The sequence below is a fragment of the Fomitopsis serialis genome, assembly GCF_022376445.1.
Source record: "Fomitopsis serialis strain Sig1Antser10 chromosome Unknown B0H18scaffold_154, whole genome shotgun sequence".
NCBI lineage: Eukaryota > Fungi > Basidiomycota > Agaricomycetes > Polyporales > Fomitopsidaceae > Fomitopsis > Fomitopsis serialis.
This window is the reverse complement of record NW_025955114.1, coordinates 53,587-75,136: the sequence shown is the minus strand read 5'-3', so window position 1 is coordinate 75,136 and position 21,550 is coordinate 53,587. Positions and strand designations below refer to the sequence as shown.

The window sequence follows — 21,550 nt, the reverse complement described above, 5'->3', positions numbered from 1 at the left end:
ACACCACTCAATCTTGCAGGCTAAAAGCATTACGCCTGGTGAGTCAACTCTGGTGGTGAGGCCTCTGAAAGGAAATAGTATGACGCACTGTTCCGGTCGATATGTTCATGGTTAGTAATAAGACGGCATACCTGCTCGAGATGGAGGGCAGCTGTACTTATACCGTGCTTGTCTGACCATCATGTAGGTGCAGTACAGGAATTGAAGGATGTATCAATTTGCTTGACGTGAGTTAGCGCTAATTAGGCGATTGGCAGAGACAGGAGTAAGTGTCCAGGCGGGCGTCCGCGTCGTGGGAATGAATGGGATCGTTAGGCGAGGCGAGATGCTGCTCACGCTCTGATTAAAGCGCTCTCTAGCTCGACTCGACAACTCATCAACTTGAACTGGTTTGCCGTTAGGTGAAGAATTTCTAGTAGCAGCCCAGAATCTCACCAATCCACAGCCAAATGAAATCATGCTGACATAGGCGAGCTCCCTTCGTCCTCTCAGCGACCCGGAGAACGGACATGTCCGCCTGCGACCATGAATTTGATACATCGCAGGGACTCATGGCTCACCTGTCGACAGCGAAGTCTTGCCTGTGGTATAGGAAGGGCAAGAATAAGGATCCTTGGTCCAACTTCCTGAGTTGGAGGAGCACGTCGTTGACGAAGAGGCACAGTCTCCTGAAGACATGGACGTCGACCCCAGGAGATTCTGGGATGCTTTGAGAACAGGACCTATTTAGGTTTGTTCCCAGACTCGCGGTAACAAACCTGCACACAGAATGAGAACGAGGCTTCGTCCTCTATCGCCCAGCTGTTCCGCCGATCCGGAGCGTTCAATTCCAGCATTGGACGACGATGAGGACGACAGGGTGAAGAAGAGGACCCTTGCGGGAAGGTCATCCAATGGACGCCACATTGTACAGACATGGAAAGCTTTCTTCGCGGACGATCCGGATGACGACGCAGAGGACGTGGACCAAATGGAGGTGGATGCGAGGATGGAAGGCAGAGAGGGAGGGATAGGATGAGGTATGGAAGCCTTTTGCCTCGGAGCTGGACTGGAGGGTGGGCATGTGGATTGTTCGGGAGGACGTAGGTCAGAAGCATCAATAGATTTCTTTCAATTCCTGGAGTAAGTCTCCCCGCGTCGTATGGGTGTTCTAAATCTGAAAGTCGTATTTAGGTTGTAGAAAAGCTCGGACTGACCTTCAAGGACATCCGGGAGCTTTTTCTGAAGGTAGACGAATCCCGGAGAGAGCGTCGTGGAAGACGGCGTCATTGAGCTTTCCAGATCGACCGGACGATATACACCTTGTACGCTACCGCGACATCTTAGAGGCTATCAAGGCCCTCCTGGTAATCCTACTACGCCAAACATATGTATACCGCCAAGACGACGTGTTCTCCGATCGTTCAAAGCAGAAGAGAATCTACACTGAGATGTGGACGGGGCTGTGGTGGAACTCAGTGCAGGCACGTATGATCAAACAGGTCAATGGTTATGGAAGAGCTACTGACCCACACGTTGTGTTGCAGAAACTACTACCTGAGGAGCGGCCCTCGCCCCTGTGATTATCTCTACGGACAAGACCCAGCTTACGCAGTTCTCGGGAAACAAGACCGCATATCCCGTTTATCTTACCTTGGTACATCCCACGTTCTATTCGCCGCAAACCATCACAACACGCATGTATCTTGCTCGGATACCTCCCTGTCTCCAAGGTAGTTGGGGAAAGATGACCAAGAGGGAACGCAAGGCGAGGTCGCAGAGGCTCTTCCATGAGGCTATGAGTATCATTCTCAAGCCTCTGGTCCGCGCAGGCGTGGATGGGATTGAAGTCACCGGAGGGACGGTGCTGTACGGCGCGTTTATCCCATCCTAGCGGCCTATGTTGCGGACTACCCTGAGCAATGTCTTGTGGCATGCTCCAAGTACGGAACCTGTCCCAAGTGCCAGTGTCCGGCCGACAAACTCGGGAACCTGTTGCGGCTGAGCCTCGCACGTCTGAAATGACGGAGAGTATCATCCTGGAGGCCTCCACCAAGGGCTCAGCGACGCAGCCTGCGAAGCCCTGTGTATGCAACAGAACGTCGCGGGTGGGGTGAAGAAGCCGTTTTGGGCAGACTTGCCCTACACCGATATCCACCTCTCCATCACACCGGACGTCCTCCATCAACTGTACCAAGGCGTCTTCAAACATCTAGTTACCTGGTGCCAAGATCTACTCGGTCCGAAGGAACTGACAGGCGAATCCGCTCTATGCCGCCGGCGTTCGGGTTCGACACTTCAAGCATGGGATCTCTTCACTGTCACAAATAACGGGCACCGAACGCAAGGGTATGGCTCGTATTCTCCTCGGTTGTCTCATTGGCAAAATCCCTAAGTCCCTCCTCATCTGCTTCCGCTCTCTACTCGACTTCATCTACCTCGCCCAGTACCCAACTCACGATGACGACACTCTAGGGTATTGAGCGATGCCCTCAAGATGTTTCACGAACACAAGAACATCTTGGTGAAATTAGGGATTCGCGAGCATCTCAATATCCCCAAGTTTCACTCCCTACTCCACTACGTCGACTCTATCCGCCTCTTCGGAACAACAGACAATTATAATACTGAGATGTTCGAGCGTCTTCATATCGACCTTGCCAAGGACGCCTGGCGGGCATCGAACCACCGGGACGAATTCCCGCAGATGACGAGGTGGATATCGAGACGAGAGAAGATGATGCTATACGAGGTCTTTCAAAACGAGCGTCAGGCCACTGAGGAGCTGGAGGACGATGAGGCGGATAGGGAAAGCCGTGTCGACGAGTTGGAAGAGCGTGAAGCCTGTCCAGAAGACGTCTCGGATGCCTACCGTAGCATCCAAATCGCCAATACGCGCCTGCGCCTCAGCAGCACCTTGTTCGCATCCAGGAGCTCCATGGCGCTCCGGGTTTACCACCGCACTCGCACACTTCGTAAACGACCTTCAGCCCCGGGAGCTGCGACTGACTCGGCAAGAACTAAGTCAGACGTTCTACCTTTCACTCGCCTCGACGTCTTCCATCAATTCAAGTTCAAGCCGTGCGCTCTGTCTGACGACAAGAGCGAGGCAGACCTAGTCAAGGCAATTCCTGGCTCAGCTAGAAAAGGGAGAAAGAGCAGATTTGACACCGCCATTGTTCTGGAGAACGAGGAGGCAGAATCCACCGGGGTGAGAGGTAAGCAATGGCGACGTTCAACCACAGTTATCCGATGACCTTCGGGACACAGGTACAAGAGCGGGGAGAGTTAAGGTTATCTTCAAGCTCCCAAAGATACTTCCTGATCGGCCAGGGGCCCCACCATCCCCGCCATGGTGGCCGGATGGGCCCCTGGCCTACGTGGAATGGTATACTAGGTTTACTACTGCAGCGGATGCAAGACACCTCATGTATTCGGTGAGCAAGCCACCCCTACGAACGGACGGGTTGCCCCAGGGGAGGATAGTACCTATTTCACAAATACGACAGTCCTGCCAACTTATACCGTTGTTCCCGGATGGCCCAAGCGGCACCGTTCCGGAAGAGTGGACTTCACAGAATACTCTTGACGAGGCAAAGCAGTTTTATCTAAACAACTGGACAGGAATGTATGCCTATCAAACACTATGGTAGCAATACATATACTATCTTGCTCTGTCCGCGTTCCAACTGAATAAATTGAGAGCCTTTTGTCTGGTCATTACTTGAGCGCTTGCGGCTTGCAGTCGCCAGTTCAGCGTGATTGCGCGCGGAAGACGACTTGCTTCAAACCTCTTTACAGCTGACTTAGACTCCGTCTACATGGCTTGCTTCGACCAACGCGTTCTTCAGCTCCTATGGCCGGCTCTACCACAATTCGGAATTGCTGCGCATGCGTCACGAGTATGTTCCGAGCGGCGGGAGACCCGCCACGTCACGGTGGTTTGTTTGGAGGATTCAGAAGAGAACTTTGGGAGGCTTTTCGACTACGTGAGCATCCCTCAGTTCTATCCTTACTCATACAATTTCATTGACCATTCATTGGGACAGTGCACTATCTACAACACATCTATGTGTCCGGCTAAACCCAGCAAGGAGCAGGGCCCTCGGGAGCTGCTGGAGGAGCTACTCGCCCTGGTACGCGCACTGGAACCTCCTCCAAAGTTGGGAGGGTGGATACTGCTGGGCTCCATTTTGGAGAGCCACCGGGGCGTGGATGTGCCCCCTTACTTCCGGGGACAGGGGCGGAACGTTGCGCTGGAAACGTTCATATTCTTCGAGGTGAGTACTCGGGCTTCTGAACAACTCGCCATTATACTTATACCAGGAGCTGCCTACCAGGAGGCCCACATCCCCATGTGCCTTCCTCTTGTATGGCAGATCCGCGACGACACGCAGGAAATCGAGATCTCCTTCGACCAGCCGCTAACGGCTCAAATTTTCCCCTCCCTCAATAGATGGAGGGGCATTCCGCGCGGGGGAAGAATACAATTCGATTTTTTCAACGTCAAGACGCAGACGTTCGTCCCCGTCATCCGTCACCCGCTCGACGTGCCGTTCCGTCTTCCCCTTCCCCTCGAGTTTGTACCCGTATTCAAAATCAGCTCCGTCACGACCGCCGCATTCGCCGAGAAGTACTCGCGCGGCACAAAGCCGCTCAAGCCCATGTGCTCCATGAAGGCCAGCTTCATGGAGCTGAAGTTCAAATGGCCGCGAGGACTTCCTCATCCGCGCGAGTACGTCACGACCGCATGGCGCGTGGGGATAGAGCCGTGGTACGGCGAGGTAGCGAAGTGCGCACGCTTTGGCGAGCCCGGCTACTCAGTCGCTGCGTTCATATCCGAGGATTGGCCCGCTGCTGAGGATGGCGGGGTGCCCAAGGGTAGCGCAGGCGGCGACAACGCGCCGGACGAAGACATCGGCATCAGGAACCGCGCGGTCCAGGAGATTGAAATTTGGGAGGTCACTGCGGACGGCAGAGAGATTCCGTACGTTGAAGCTGGGACTGTGGAGGCTGGAGAACGGGGCGTGCATGGTGCGGTGTTGTACCATTAGCTGAGCTATGATTTCTTACTCCTACGTCTCCAGATTGTACTTAGATTCCGTCGAGAGAAGTTCGTACTGTTCACGCCATTTACAATGTTCCGTCTAGATTCTATCAATTTGTGTGAGCTAATACGATACCGTCTTGCGAACCCAGGCGCTTCCCCATTATTGCGGAGCGCCCGTGCGAACTGGAAGCCAGCTCTCAGCGCCTAAGGGCGAAAGTCGCGTCAAACACATTCCTGCGATCCTCAACCGCGTTCAACCACTAAAAACTGATCTCTGCACATCTCACTATGCCTACCTCCGTCGACAATCGTCTGCTCAACATCGTGAAGGAGACTCTGGGCGTAACGGTACAACAAGTGTCGCAGTTCACGCGACGCTGCAAGCTCGGCCTCAAGATCGACCATGTCGCCGTCGTCTGCCTCGAGAGGGAGGGTCTGGGGGTGATTTTTGAATATGTGAGTAGTCTCCCCCGTGTAACGCCTTCTCTGATACGCTCTTTTCAGTGTCTTATGCACAACGGCTTCGGTTGCGCCGTGGGGAGGTGCCGCGTCCAGGCCGAGCAAGCAAACCTCGATCGCATGCGAGAACGCGCTGACCTCCTCCGCGACCCGCCTGTGAAGTTCGGCGGGTGGGTATTGATGGGGGCCGTTCCGGAGCTGTACGCACCTGGACCGGAGTCCGCGCAGCTGCGCCAGTTGCTGGAGCAGAGGCCGGGCTCAGGCGTACTAAGGCGCGGGCGTACGGTTCTGGTAGAAACGTTATTCTTTGTGACGGTGCGTAAGAGCCTCTTCTAAGCGTGTAACTGACTACTGATATATCTATTTGAACGGCCTACAGGACGCCGAAGATCCGGTCCCCATCCCCCTCATCGGGGTGATAGACTCCACGGGGATGGAGCTCGAGATCCCCGGGCCCGCCGTGCAGCCTGTGCTAGCGCAGGCGATTCCGCTTCTCAACCGCTACAAGGGCGTACGAGCGACCCGCAAGCCATGGCCCGTCTTCGACCTCTACAACCCGGCCTGGCAGACGTTCGTACCTTCGAAAATGAGCCCTACCTTCCCCGTTCGATTGCAACTCCCCCTACGCGACATCCCCGTGTTCAGGGACGCCACGGTCGAGCAAACGGAGCACGTCCTCGACTACGCGAGGGGCCGGCGCGCCATCGACCCCATGTGCTCGTTGAAGTACGGCTTCATCGGGCTGGACTTTATCTGGCCTGTGGGCCTCCAGGAGCCGCGCACATACATGGAAGCCGCGTGGAACGTGTTCCCCTGGCCGTATCCGTTGGTCACCGTAGCTGTGCGACCACGGCTCGGCGAACCTGGCTGCGTGGTGAAACTGGCGGTGGAGCCAAGGGAGGAGCGTGCGGCTAGCGAGGAGAAGGACGAGGAGGGCGTGGACCTCGGCGTAGACGACGATTCTGAAGGGGAGGAACGGCTGTGGGAGCTGGATTCAGACGGGTACTAGTACTAAGGCTGACTTCGTTGCGAATTTCATACGGTTGTGATTACTTGTAGCGCGTAAAATTGTATTCTACTCATGTATCTCTCTACGTGTAACCGGAGAAATGCTTCGGTTTGCTATCTATGTACGCCAGCACGACTTGTAGAAGGGTCTCTGCTGTTGAGCGAGCCATGGAACCTGATCAGCCGCAGCGCGCGGCGGTGGGCGCTTATGATCATCTTCCGTCCAAACGTCTTGCGTCGACCTTCAGATCTGTCAAACCAACACCCATCTCCTTCCAATCTTCTTGCACCGCTATGTCTACCGCATCCCGCATCGACGACCGGCTCGTCAACATCATCGCTCAGACCGGACTACCTACTTTTGAAGACGCTTGCATGCATTCCCGATCTTGCAAGATATGTCGGGTGATCGACCATGTCACGGTTGTCTGCCTCGAGAGGGAGCGCTTTGGGTGGTTATTTGACTACGTGAGTGCTACGCCCGCAGTCTCATGATGTGCTACTGATGCTTGTCTCCAACGCGTTCGTCACTCAGTGTCCGATGTTCGACTTGACTGGGTGCCGCATGAAGCCCAGCAAAATCCAGGCGAGCGAGGAAGACCTAGGCTCAATGATGGAATACGCGTACAAGTTGGGTAGCCCTCCCAGGTTTGGCGGGTGGGTTCTTATGGGCGCGATCTACGACTTCTACGGCGTCATGTGTCCGCGGCCTCTGATAGATATGTGGCCGGAGAGTACCGCATCGGCGCAAGGGAGGACGGCGCTGGTTGAGGCAATGGTTTACGTTCAGGTACGTGGTAACCCTCACTGATGTTGGCGCGCTCACTGAACACCGTGTACAGAACGGCTATACGCCTGTCTCTGTTCCGCTCATCGGCGAGGTCAACGCGACGGGCTCGGAGATCGTGATACCGGGACCGTCTGAGCAACCGATGCTCGCTCAAATGTTCCCGAAGCTGAACGCATTCAAGCCACGGGAGTTCCCAACGTACGCTGAGATGCTCGAGCCACGAGTAACGACCTTCGACCGTTACAACGCGTCGACGCAGACGTTTGAGCCGTCGCGTCTGCACCAGACGTTTCCGATCCGCCTCCCCCTCCCCCTGGACAACATCCTCGTCCTCAAAGATTCGACGGTGCGGCTTACGCTGTATTCCCAGAACTACGCCACGGGGGAACAGCCCGTTCATCCGATGTGCTCGATGAAGTATAACTTCATCGAGCTGAATTGGATCTGGCCTGTAGGCCTGGGGAAGCGTCGCGAGATCATGGAGGCTAAATGGGCCGTGGTGACGAGAGAGGCTCCGATGGGCATAGGGGCAGAGCGGGCGCGAGTGGGGGAAGTGGGCTGTGTTGTGAGGACGGCGGCGGAAGGGAGGGAGGGCCGCTTCAGCATAGATAGAGCGTAGATTTGTGCGATGACGACTGGAAGTAGTGGACAGTTCTGAATGTATATTACGGTGTATTACTTGCTATTGATGCCAGGCTTCTCATATTTTACGATTTCTGAGGACCCATGAGCTTAACAATCTCCTATGAGTGGCCGGCGATATCGGCGCTTAAGGGTAGGCGTTCGCTCATAGGCCTTTACGCCACTCTCAGACATCTCTCAACTCAACCTCCATCACGCTATGTCCACCCCCATTCCTGTTGACCGAAACCTCATCGCCATACTCGGTGAGCATGGACCTGGATTCGAGTTAGCCTGTACACGGTCGCAAGACTGCAAGGTGTGCCCCGCCATTGACCACGTCACTGTGGTGTGCTTGGAGGAACAACACTTTGGCTTGCTCTTCGACTATGTGAGTACCAGTTCAAACTACTCATCAACACAACTTCCGTCTGACGTGATGATGTTTCAGTGCTTATTGTCCGACATCTCTCGTTGCCCCATGAAACCCAGTCGCGTCCAGTCGTCCGAAAAGGAGAGAGCTTTCATGCTCGAGCGCGCGAAGGCACTCAAAGGCGGTCCGAGGTTCGGAGGATGGGTATACATGGGGATGGTGCGCGAGTTCTGGAAGGAGAGCAACAGGGGAAAGCGTGCTTTGTCCCTGTTCTCCCCAAGCAGCGCGTGGGCGGAGGGGAGAACAGCGCTGGTGGAGGCCCTGATTTACGTTCATGTGCATGTCATATTTCTTCTAATCTTCATGCACTACTTACAAACATGTGTGCGTGACAACAGGAGGATTATTTTCCGGTCTCTGTCCCTCTCTTAGGGGAGATCAACAGTACGAAGTCGGAAGTGACTATACGAGGGCCGTATCATCAACCCCTCCTCTTGCAGCTCCTCCCGGGTCTGAACCCGTTCAAAAGGCCACCGAAATCAGGCCGCCTTCCCATCCCCGTCCTCGACCCCTACGAACCGTCTCTGCAAACGTTCAAAGTGTCAAAAACAGAGGAGTCGTTCTGCATTCGTCTCCCCCTGCCTCTCACCAGCGTCCTGGTGCTGAAGCTCTCCAGCGTTGCGATGACGCTGTTGGTGATCAACTTCGCAGCTGGAGCAGAGGACATGCCGCCGCTGTGCTCGATGAAGCGCAACTTCATCGAGCTGGACTGGATCTGGCCAGTGGGACTTGCAAAACGTCGCGAATATCTGGAGGCAGAGTGGAGCGTGGTGCAGATGCCTGATCCCAAGGGTCTGGTGGCAGTGCGTCCTGGGCCTGGAGAGGCCGGGTGTCAGCTGCGACGGGTAGGCGAGGGCAAGGAGGTGCGCTGGGAGGAGCTCAATAAGAAGGGCTTGGATGCGGAGAACCCCATCATTATCGCCTGAGCGGGACAGGGACATAGGAACAGGAGAGGTGCGATTCATGGGGTCAAAACTGTAATTCTGTAACGTCTTATTTCATTGATTGTATTTGAATACTCTACTACATGGTCTTCGTGGAAAGTGATACTATCATGAGATGGCAGCCCCTCAGAATTGCGAAATTGAACTAAAGCACCAACTCAGAGCGAAGTCAACGCTCTTCTGGGAGCCTGAGAAGTGGCCGGGCGCTATGTGTGGCTTGGGCGCTTGGAGGTGAGAACTTGCTTATAATCCATCACCTTTGATTGAGACGTGTTAACAACGCTCTCAGACCTCTTCCAACACGCCTCAACACTTCCTCACTGCAATTCCATCTCCCTATGCCTGCCTCGCCTATCACCGATGCCCGTCTTTTCAAGATCATGGGAAAATTCATGGAATATGGATTCGAGAGGGAGTGCAAGTTTGCGGCACCGTGCCCAATGGCCCCTAACACTTTCCATGTTACGGTGGTCTGCCTGGAGAAGCAGAACTTTGCGGAGTACTATGACTACGTGAGTGCTTCTGAACTGGTATCGTAGTGGCGTTGTGCTTAATGCTTCTCCATCCAGTGTCTTATGAACCGGTGCCCTATGCGGCTCAGCGCCAGTCAGATCAATCCAGACCGCGTCGCTGACATGTTGGGCCGCGCCGCAGCACTGCGCAGGCCTCCTGCCAAGTTTGGGGGATGGGTGTTCATGGGTGTTGTTCCCGAGTTCTACAGTGATGGCAGAGCGATCCGTCGTCTGCTGAATCCAAAGGCTAAGCCCGGGGGATGATGCACCCGCCGAAAGCAGTGTTGGTTGAGGGGCTGATGTTTGTATCGGTGCGTCTCAGATGTCTTTGAAAGCTCGCTCCGTTCCTGATAGACACGTTCGGCATATCGTACAGGACGGGTGTGACCCGGTTCCAGTACCCCTTATTGGGATTGTTGACCAGATGGGGATGGAGTTGGAGATTCCCGGACCGTATGAGCAGCCCGTCTTGTCGCAGGCATTTGAGCTGGTCAACAGGGAGACAGCATTCGACCTCTACGAACCCAAGATGCAGACATTCGTGCCTGACCACATCATCAAGGGGTTTCCCATCCGCCGGCAACTCCCTCTCCAGAGCGTCCCCGTTCTCAGGGAGTCCGAGGTCCAATTCACCCCATTCTGCCACTCCTATGCGATTGGAGACCAGAAGAGGGCCCCCATGTGCTCCATGATGCACGACTTCACGGGGATTGAATGGATCTGGCCGGTGCGCCTTCCGAAGCCCCGCAAGTACATCGAGGCGGCCTGGACTCCTGCGGCGACGCCGACATTGCGGGCAGTGCGGCCGCAAGTTGGAGAGGATGGATGCGTGGTCAAATGGGCAGGAACAGAGACCGTGACAGAGGAGGATGCTGCCGATGATGAATAGGCTGGGGAGCAGCTGTGGAACTTGGGAGGGAGGACCGCTTCAGCGTAGACAGAGCATAGATTTTTGAACGGTCAAAATTGACGATGACGACTTGAAGTAGTGGACCGTTCTGATTGTATATAACGGTGTATTACTTGCCATTGACGCATGAGATGTTCAATGCTTGAACTTGATTTGATAAATGATTGAACTTGGTTGGCCAAAGCGCTTTATAGTGCACCAGCAGCGGAAACATTTTAAACCTCAAACCAGATGGTAAAACCACTTATCATTGCTATACAGACAGCGAAAGCTGCTTCAAGAAGTTACAAAGGCTCGCAACAACTCTCGATCTGTTTCAATACATCGGAATGTGTCCCAACGGGTTGAAGGTTTTCCCAATCTGTTGGGCGCCCCAAGTGTTTTTCCTGATGTTCTTCTTCGTCGCAAAGAAGGACGGCACTTGGAGACCCTGTCAGGACTACCGGAAACTGAACGAAAACACGGTCAAGGATCGCTATCCTCTCCCCCTCATCTCTGATCTCATGGACAAATTCAAGCATGCAAAGATCTTTACCAAAATGGATCTTCGCGCTGGCTACAACAACGTCCGAGTAAAAGAGGGAGACGAATGGAAAGCGGCGTTCGCTGTACCCGGAACGGACGGAGGTCCTCCTCGACTCTTCGAACCCACGGTCATGTTCTTCGGTCTATGCAACTCGCCGTCCACCTTCCAGCGAATGATGAATGTCATCTTCGCCGACATGCTTGAAGAAGGATGGATGGTGATCTATATGGACGATATCCTCATCTACTCGGCCAACCTCGACGATCACCATGAACGAACACAACGAGTCATTGCACGGCTAAAGGAACACGACCTCTATCTCAAACCTGAGAAATGTTTCTTCGACGTAGAAGAGGTGGAATTCCTAGGCATGATCATCCGACCTGGACACATCGGCATGGACCCAGTCAAAGTCAATGGCATCACACACTGGCCGGTCCCCACCTGCGTCAAACATGTCCGGTCGTTTGTCGGATTTGCCAACTTCTACAGGAAGTTTATCCACCACTTCTCCGATCGGGTACGACCGCTCGTCGACCTCACAAGGAAGAACATCACTTGGCATTGGAACGCAGAACAACAAGCAGCATTCGAGGATTTGAAGGACGAGTTCACCAAAGCTCCTGTCCTGATCATGCCCGACGAAGCAAAGCCGTTCATCCTCGAATGTGATTCTTCGAAGTTCGCTGTCGGCGGTGCTCTCTTGCAAAAAGACGCAAATGATGAACTGCACCCGTGCAGTTTCTTTTCACAATCATTGAACCCAGCTGAACGAAACTACGAGATCTACGACCGCGAACTTCTTGCGATCATACGCGGTCTTGACGCATGGCAGCAGTACTTGCTTGGTTCCCCACACACGTTGGCAATCCGATCCGATCATCGCAACCTCACGTACTGGAAGAAAGCCCAAAAGCTTAACCGACGACAAGCTCGATGGCTCCTTCAACTCTCCAAATACGACTACGAGCTGCAACACGTACCAGGATCTCAGATGACTGTTGCAGATGCTCTTTCTCGAAGACACGATCACGACGACGGATCGGAAGACAATGACGAGATGGTCATGCTACCATCCTCTGTCTTCGCTCGAGCCGTCAACATCACGCTGAAGGATCAAATCACTGCAGCCCACGACGTAGACCCCATGATTCGTGAAGCCCTTGATGCACTCCTCGGAAAGGGACCACCACCCGCGCGCACGTCACTTGAAGACTGGGCAACTGATGGACAACTTGTCTGGTACAGGAGCAAAGTATACGTTCCTCCGGATGAAAATCTACGAAGACGCATTATTCGGTTGCACCACGATCTTCCCGCAGCGGGACACCCTGGGATCGACGGCACCAAAGTTCTCGTACAACGAGGATACTGGTGGCCCAGAATGACACACTCGATATCGGAATACGTCAAAGGATGCGCACCCTGCCAACAGATGAAACCGAACACGCATCCCACGAAGGTCCCGCTCTATCCTATCCCCGCTTCGCTTCCCACCCGCCCTATGTCGACGATTACAATGGACTACGTCACGCACCTTCCGCCTACTCCGGAGGGATACGACTCTTGCTTAGTCGTTGTGGACCACGACTCTACGAAGGGGGTAATTTATACGCCTTGCACCGAATCTGAAGACGCCGCAGACACTGCTCGCATGCTACACGACACGGTTTACCGACGATTTGGACTCCCAGATCACATGATCTCTGACCGAGGACCCCAGTTCGCGTCTAGAGTCATGCGAGAACTGTGCAAAATCCTTCAGATTGACCAACGAATCTCTACGGCGTACCACCCTCAGACGGACGGACAAACGGAACGAGCAAATCAAGAACTCGAGGTCTACCTTCGTATCCTCTGCGCAAACAATCCTGAAACCTGGGCATCAATGCTTCCCGACGCCGAGTTTGCACATAACTCTAGGAAGCACTCTACGATCAAGATGTCCCCGTTCTACGCAATGATGGGCTACGAACCTCGCTCCATCCCAGCCGTCCATGAACCCACGAACATTCCCTCCGTTGAAGAACGGCTCAATAACCTGCAACAAGTTCGGAAAGAAGCCGAAGCCACGATGGAGCTTGCCCAACGCATGGTAGAAGACCGTATCCGCAAGGGATCCCCGACATTTCAGAAAGGACAAAAGGTCTGGCAAGACTCGAAGAACCTTCATCTCCCTTATCCGTCCCGGAAACTATCGCCTAAACGGGAAGGACCATTTGCAATCACAGAAGTCATGGGACGCGGAGTCTACAGACTGGCGCTCCCGAAGCAATGGCGAATCCATCCTGTCTTCCACGCCGGTCTTCTTTCCCCGTACAGAACGACGGACACTCACGCTCCTAATCATACGCTCCCACCACCTGACCTTATCGACGGAGAAGAAGAATACGAGGTGGAGCAAATTATCAATCACCGAGGAAGCTCTAGTCGGAGGCAATACTACGTGTCATGGCGTGGTTATCCTTCGTCAGCCAACGAATGGATACCGGAACGGAACTTAACCGGAACATCTGATGACCTTCTCTTAGAGTATAAGACCAAGCATCGCATTGGAGTCGTCCGCATCGACTTCACCCACGAAGACGATAACCAACTTCCGACTCTCTGAGCTTTCCCCACTTCCTCATCCCACTCGATATGTCCCGCTTTGCCGCTGCTCGCACTCCCTCCACATTATTTAGTGTGTCTTACACGTTCCGAACGTTAAAACCGGAGTGAGATTTGCCCGTTTCGAACGTGGCGGCCGGCGCCGGCCGGAGGGGTCCGGGTCCACGTTGCAGACGTGGACGTTGCCAGTGATCCGGCCGGAGATCATGCCGGCCGGTTCAGCCTCGTCCCCAACGTTGCGGCCGGCCCTGTCCTCCTCAAATACCACCTCCAATGTTGCGGCCGGGCTGTTTTCACCGGACGTTGCAACGCTCCGGCCGGACTACACCCAGGCTGCCCCCCCACTTCTGAACGATCCGCCCGGCCTCTTTCACCCAACGTTGCAATGCTCCGGCCGGAGGGTATGCCGGCCGGTCATCCCTCGTTCCCAACGTTGCGGCCGGAGCAGGCAGAATTCAAAGTGGCCAGGCAGTCCACGCTGCAAACAGTCCGGCCGGTCAACAGATATAGCATTGCAAACGAGCTGGCCGGCCTCAGGCCCTACCACTACAAATGGTCCGGCCGGACTTTTTGCCGGCCGAAAACACAATGTCTCGGGCCGAGGGTACAGCCAAAACTCGGCCAAAGCAGCCAGACATTTCCGGGCCGAGCTTTTGCTTCACCGACCGGGCAAGCATTGTCTCGGGCCGAAAAGTTGACAATTTTCTCGGGCCGAAGATTTGAGTACTGCCTCGGGCCGAAGAGTTGGGCATTTTCTCGGGCCGAAGATTTGGCCGAAGCTCGGTGAAAACAGCCGGGCTGTCGGATTGCCATATAAGGAAATTTGGTATTGACTGGTAGTACTTCATTGATAGACTATAGTATCAATTCCCTAGTGACCAAAGATGTCTAGTTAGGCCAGGATGTGCAAAACAAGATTTACTCACAGGCTTCTTTGCACAACAAGCTAATCAATTTCTGAAGCCAGTTTTCTTTTCCCACACTGTTTGACTATCTAGGATGTGTTGTTTCAATGCATAGAGTATATTCCCAACAGGAATAGTCTTATTCTTTGAAGCTGAATGCAGAACATGAGATAAGGGGCATACAGATATGGTACCGTGCTGAACAATGTTGACTCCTGCAGACAATCTACATTCAAAACACTGTTTCACAACCTCTGATGGTTCATTTACCCATAGGGAGTGAATCCTCCAAAGGAACAGTCTTATTCACATAAGCTGAATGTAGTACAGAGTTAAGGCAAGGGTGTATGGGTATACATGTCATACTGTGTTTACTTCCTGAAGCCAATATGCTTTCCCCACAATGTTCCACAATCTAGAGTAGCACATTTCAATGCAACAAGCAAGTCTCCCAAAGGAATAGTCTTATTCTTTGAAGCTGAACTCAGGGATGAAGATAAGGTGAATATGCATTATATTGTGAGAGACATACTTTGGATTATTGTCTGTCTGGGTGTCACACTGAAATGTTGTACCAGCATGCACATTGCACCTGCCACAGAAACATTTACATTGGTAACAGTCCGGCCGGCCAATCCTCATCCTCATAGGAGATGGTCCGGCCGGAGTGCATGATCCCCTTAACTCTGTACCACACACAGCTTGTGTGAATAAGACTATTCCTTTGGAGGATTCACTCCCTATGGGTAAATGAACCATCAGAGGTTGTGAAACAGTGTTTTGAATGTAGATTGTCTGCAGGAGTCAACATTGTTCAGCACGGTACCATATCTGTATGCCCCTTATCTCATGTTCTGCATTCAGCTTCAAAGAATAAGACTATTCCTGTTGGGAATATACTCTATGCATTGAAACAACACATCCTAGATAGTCAAACAGTGTGGGAAAAGAAAACTGGCTTCAGAAATTGATTAGCTTGTTGTGCAAAGAAGCCTGTGAGTAAATCTTGTTTTGCACATCCTGGCCTAACTAGACATCTTTGGTCACTAGGGAATTGATACTATAGTCTATCAATGAAGTACTACCAGTCAATACCAAATTTCCTTATATGGCAATCCGACAGCCCGGCTGTTTTCACCGAGCTTCGGCCAAATCTTCGGCCCGAGAAAATGCCCAACTCTTCGGCCCGAGGCAGTACTCAAATCTTCGGCCCGAGAAAATTGTCAACTTTTCGGCCCGAGACAATGCTTGCCCGGTCGGTGAAGCAAAAGCTCGGCCCGGAAATGTCTGGCTGCTTTGGCCGAGTTTTGGCTGTACCCTCGGCCCGAGACATTGTGTTTTCGGCCGGCAAAAAGTCCGGCCGGACCATTTGTAGTGGTAGGGCCTGAGGCCGGCCAGCTCGTTTGCAATGCTATATCTGTTGACCGGCCGGACTGTTTGCAGCGTGGACTGCCTGGCCACTTTGAATTCTGCCTGCTCCGGCCGCAACGTTGGGAACGAGGGATGACCGGCCGGCATACCCTCCGGCCGGAGCATTGCAACGTTGGGTGAAAGAGGCCGGGCGGATCGTTCAGAAGTGGGGGGGCAGCCTGGGTGTAGTCCGGCCGGAGCGTTGCAACGTCCGGTGAAAACAGGCCGGCCGCAACATTGAGGAGGGGGCAGGGCTGGCATGCACTCCGGCCGGAGCGTTGAGCAGTGGGGGGTGGGCTGGCACGCACTCCGGCCGGAGCGTTGCAACGTCCGGTGAAAACAGGCCGGGTGGATCGTTGGGGACAGTATTCAGGGATGGCAAGGCCGGCCGCAAAGTTGGAGACGAGGCAGAGCCGGCCGGCATGCACTCCGGCCGGATCGCTGGCAACGACAACGTCTGCAACGTGGACCCGGACCCCTCCGGCCGGCGCCGGCCGCAACGTTCGAGACGGGCAAATCTCACTCCGGTTTTAACGTTCGGAACGTTAAATCTTACTCAGTAGGCTCCTCCCTCTCCCATCCTCCCTACTCCCCTCCTCACCGAAACTCGTCGACTCTTATCTGAACGAGAAGAATTGCAGGAAACCCCTGACACTCGCGTAAACTGGAGGGCGGTCCAACATCTGTTCCTTGATCCTGAATTGCAGATGGCCCATGTAGCCTACCCCCCGTCGATATCCCCCTCACCAACGAAGAGCAACACGACGCTCTCGACGCAATGGTCACTACGTTCGACGCCATAGCCGAGGTCACGCTCAGGAGGCACCTGCGAGAGGACATCCTGGCAGAGTTCGAGGCGTACGAACGAGATGCCGTGGGCGAGCTCGCTGCGGCCCTTGAGACATTGGAACGAACCCGGTTCCCCGAGCTCGTTGCGCACCATGACCCCGGACTACGCGACCCCACGCATTTCGTATACCACGGAAGGGACTTGCGTCGTCCCGACCCAGTACCCGAAGAGACGCTACCCCTCGTAAACGACACCACTACATGCTTCTTGGGGTGCAACAACGAGAATCGACACAGGGTCATCGATTGCTTTATGTATATCTGTCCCAAATGCCGACGCACCGCCCCTGGTCATACGAACCAAGACTGTCCCCAGGTAGGACCAGTGACGACACACGGTAGACGACTCTCCGATATCCTTGACGCCGACATCCTCCACGAGTCGCAACTCGTTCGGCTTCGCAACTCTGCGCAACGAGGAGCGCATCAGCTGGCCGAGGAAACCGACGAGCACGAACTCCCGGAACCATACTCTCTTCGACATCGTGCATCCCGTCGTCGTCGACACCTTCCTTCGACGCCTTATCCTGCGTCTCGATACTATGCTGTACCCCGAGGCCGCATCCCTGGCATCTATCGGATTGGCACGCACGCCATCCTGAGCCGACTGTATCGTTCGGGAGCGCGAGGAATGGTGTTCGACACCTGGCAGGCGGCTTCAGAGTATATGGATGAGTGGCATATCGGCCCGTACTACGATGAGGATAACGACGAGATGAACCATGACGGAGGATATCGCGGAATCCTCCCGTCAGACCTCGTCTTACGACCTCGACGCATTCCCACTCCCCCCGCACATTTACGACGACCGCATGGACCTTTCCCGGCCCCACCGTTGGTACGCGTCGTCTCGCCCCCGACGACACCAACGGAAGAGGACTTCCATATCGAACCGACGCCCGCAGAGTTGGCAGATGCACCTCCTCGATACTCCCAACCCCCTGCATACTCTGAAGACAAGCATGTCGAAGCGCCGATACCTCGAGCTCCGTCCACATCGTCGTCCATGAGTACCGACGGCTTCTTCGCACTCGAGGCTCAACTTCTCGCCCAGCAACGAGAGGAAGATCCACAAGCAGCTCCATCTGTCGATACCCCCTCTCGTGCAGAAGAACTGATCGATCATCTCTTCGGTCGACGGATTCTGCAAGTCGTCTACGGCCCAGACGGAGAAGTCGTAGGGTACTCGGTGGGCATCAACGAAGATGATCCCAACCGATCCTTCCTCCTTCCAACAGAGGTACCTCCTTCCGTCGCGGCCAGAAACACCAACGCCGCTATTTACCGAATACGCGCCAACAGACGAGCGAGGAGTATTCCTCACGTTGGAACTCTTCAGGTGGTGGCCGAGTCTAACGAAGAGACGCACACCGATGAAGACCAACCGGCGAGTCGAGTACCCTCTCCGTGGGACTTCAACGGCGACATTAACGACATGTACGCTGACGCTGATGGTAACGATGGAGGGGATGAACAGGATCCTGAGGCTTAGTGGTCGACGCGGACGTCGACCATAGAAAGGGGCTTATGTTACAAGGTGCCATATGACGTACATTTCATTTTCTCTTATTTGTTAACTCTAACCACCTCACGTGCATGAGGACCGGTTATGTACTATACCGCACCCGGACTATCATGTGATAGCTGACTCTTTTCTTCGTCATGCTCATCATTTCCTTCGTCAGCGATGACATATCCTGACTCATGCTTACTGTACGATCTGACTCAGGCTTCTTCGTTTGTATATATACCTGTACAGTAAAGGTCGGACTCTTCAGTTCGACCTGGTTAGCAATCGACGCTAGCTTTCTCATACCGCTACCGCTTCGGAACTCGACGAGGACGAAGGGATTCACATCCTTCCTCGGTCTAAGACACAGAACTCTCCTTGAAGTTAGTAACCTTGCAAGCTTGTGGCTTGTAGTGTTCCACTCGCCTAGCTTCGCGTAACAAGAGCATATTATGCTCACTTCTGGCCGTTCTATTGATGGGTACTGGGTAGGTATCACTGGGGAGATAGTCATACTATTCCGAGGTAACAATACATTGTATACACTTGGTAAGCATATATACAGTGTAAGTATCACTACTAAATGTATTATCCAAAAAGTCGCGACGATAAACGGAGAGGGGAGCGAGATATTCGTGCTCGTCGTCGCCGACAGCGAGCACAGCGCCGGACGCGGTGGCGAGCGCGCGTGGGAATCACCCGATCAACGACCGTGGGAGTGCCCGCGAGGCTCGGGCACGCGCCACCCAGCCGCGCGTCAGAGTCAACGCGGACCCGATCTCCGCACGGGCCCGCCATGGTCGTCGACGGTGAGCGCGATGCGATGGGCCCGTGCGCGGTGGCGGCGAGCTCAGCGGGCGTGGCGTCGGCTTACCGAACGTCGGGTGCGACGCCCGGGGATCGGGAGAGATCCGTGATCTTGAGGGAAGCGCCCTCAGCCACGTAGCACGTGCGCTGCTCGAGGGATACCGGACTTGGGCAAGGGAGAGGTGGAGGGGATGATTACCTTAACGAGGAAAGGGGACGGTGGTAGCAATGGTAAACTGCGTGGTATGCGGGGACAGGGCTAACTGATCTCGTTAGCTACGCGATACGATACCCGTATCAAGAGCTTATCAGCCGGGAGATATCCGAGAGCGAGGTGCGCCGATCATGGCGTACTACCGGAATGACCAAATCGGTAACTGTATTTACTCGCTTTGGTTCTGTGGGTCCGTCCGTCTGATAGGTACTTGCCTAATAGAGCCGGATGACCCTCCTTGCCTCGCCGAGGGCTGCTCTCGATGTGCCACACGGGCACCCATGCTCTGCTGTGTCCTGTGCTCCCCCGATGCTCCCTGCTTCGCGGCAGTCGCACCTCGCGAATGCGATGTGGCGCCGCCTCAGCCTCGCGCGTCACGCATCAAGAAGGACACGACCATCTCGCCAGCCGGACACGACCTCAGGACGGCCCTCGACACCTTCCGCCGAGAGCGGACAATCAACAAGTATGGCCGGGCCTTACTCGACAGCCTTGGTGCCAGTGCCGTGATTCCAGACGACGTGATCGACCGACTAGTCGAGTGTGCACAGGCTAGGAAGATAAAATCGGTAGACGACATTCAGCGCGAGGTAGGGAAGAAGTGGGGCAAGGCTCGGGAGTATGGGGAGGCAGTGACAAACATCATAATGCGGTGCGTCAGTCGAAGCTATTGACATCTCTGTTACTGAGCGTTTTCTAGCTTCTTTCCTATGGACAGCCCGTTCGTGACGGCACCGCTAACCCCTCGTCCACAAGCGATGAACGCAACGGCAGCGGGCGTTCGACCATCGACCACACCAAACCGCAGAGCTCTTCCTGGCACTCCGACACCATCTAGGCCAACTGTCCGGCAGTATAAGTGTGGCGCATGCGGTCAGACCGGCCACAATCGTGAGTGCTGAGCCGAGTGTCAATGTCTTAATGACTGACTAGGTTATAATACAGGAAACAATCGATCATGTCCGAAGTACCATGACATGAACAAGGGTCCTCGAGAGCAAGCTCTGCGTACGGTTGTCCATGATGAGGCGCCAGTGGCCGACGAGCCTCAGCAGCGTTCGCCGAGTCCGCATCCAGGGCCCTCGACGGTATTAGACACTGTCTTCACCACTCCCTCGTATCGACGCAATGTCCGGGTTGCGACACTCGATACTATCCGCGCAGAGCGGCGCGATCTTTCGGGTCAGTCACCTCAACCACAGGATAACTTAGCTGTGCCAGGTGCATCTTCGCAGATCACATCGGAATCCGGCTTCAGTGGTACGTCCATGGCCATTCTGACTTGTTCGGATACACATGCTCACAGATGCTTACTAGGAGCAGCTTCCAGTTCGAATCAGGCACTGATGCGGCCCATTCCGCCGTCTCGCTTCTACGGCAGTCCTGCAAAATAGGGGCTGAGCCTGACAAGTGCCCGGCAGGTACGTCCTTTTGATATTACAATGCAGTATCGAGGCTAAGATCTGCTGCATCAACAGTTGTATCTACGCCATCCTGAGGTGGTCCGAGTCCTGTACTGTCGGCGTCGTCGACATCACTTGTCCCGCCGAGCATCAACCCCACTCCCTTACTCAGCATATCTCGGACGCAATGCGCGGACTTCCGACCCTCACGTCGCTCGTGCGGCCTCGTTTCATCCATGTTTTTGAGTAGAGCACTGAATGTTAATTTGAGGTTCTTCTTTCCGTGAGCTGACGAGAGGCCGGAGAGATAAAAATTGTGCTCTGCATTGCGAGCACAACTTCGGTACACCAGGACATTGGGAGACTCGGTGATAACCCGGTCCTTTGTGTAATTGGAGCCGTCTCCACCGTAAGTGTCCTTGATGAATGTGTGTCAGCCTCGCCCATACCACGAACGGTTCATTGATACCTTGGTGAATAAATTCATCAGCTCAACGACCCAATCGACCCCCCGGAAAGCGTGTGGTTTGCCTGTTGGGTTAACAAGAATGTTGTAACGAATTGCATGGCTTCCACAGTACAATGAGTCTCGCCATAACTATCGTCAGAT

The 21,550-nt window shown here is 54.3% G+C and overlaps 3 protein-coding genes across 3 annotated transcripts; 2 read left to right on the top strand and 1 right to left on the bottom strand.

Moving 5' to 3' along the window:
- Positions 1 to 3,800: 3,800 nt before the first annotated feature.
- Positions 3,801 to 10,685, top strand: B0H18DRAFT_959735 (uncharacterized protein; the record flags this gene model as incomplete). The annotated part of the gene is made up of 17 exons (XM_048042849.1): positions 3,801 to 3,968; positions 4,029 to 4,966; positions 5,131 to 5,145; positions 5,179 to 5,245; positions 5,360 to 5,485; positions 5,534 to 5,803; positions 5,868 to 6,490; positions 6,628 to 6,964; positions 7,032 to 7,286; positions 7,339 to 7,851; positions 8,080 to 8,298; positions 8,359 to 8,616; positions 8,679 to 9,203; positions 9,415 to 9,515; positions 9,574 to 9,796; positions 9,854 to 10,004; positions 10,132 to 10,685. 17 exons carry the CDS (start codon positions 3,801 to 3,803, stop codon positions 10,683 to 10,685), a joined length of 5,343 nt encoding a protein of 1,780 aa, XP_047886679.1.
- Positions 10,686 to 19,783: 9,098 nt separating this feature from the next.
- B0H18DRAFT_1144264 (uncharacterized protein) lies at positions 19,784 to 20,439 on the top strand (the record flags this gene model as incomplete). Its single annotated transcript, XM_048035675.1, has 2 exons — positions 19,784 to 20,189; positions 20,238 to 20,439. The coding sequence occupies exons 1-2, from the start codon at positions 19,819 to 19,821 to the stop codon at positions 20,437 to 20,439; spliced, it is 573 nt and encodes a 190-aa protein (XP_047886678.1). The 5' UTR covers positions 19,784 to 19,818.
- A 535-nt stretch (positions 20,440 to 20,974) lies between these two features.
- On the bottom strand, positions 20,975 to 21,490 carry B0H18DRAFT_886791 (uncharacterized protein; the record flags this gene model as incomplete). Its single annotated transcript, XM_048041145.1, has 2 exons — positions 20,975 to 21,358; positions 21,410 to 21,490. Coding segments are annotated over 2 exons (465 nt in total), but the record flags the coding sequence as incomplete, so codon positions are not given.
- Positions 21,491 to 21,550: the final 60 nt, after the last annotated feature.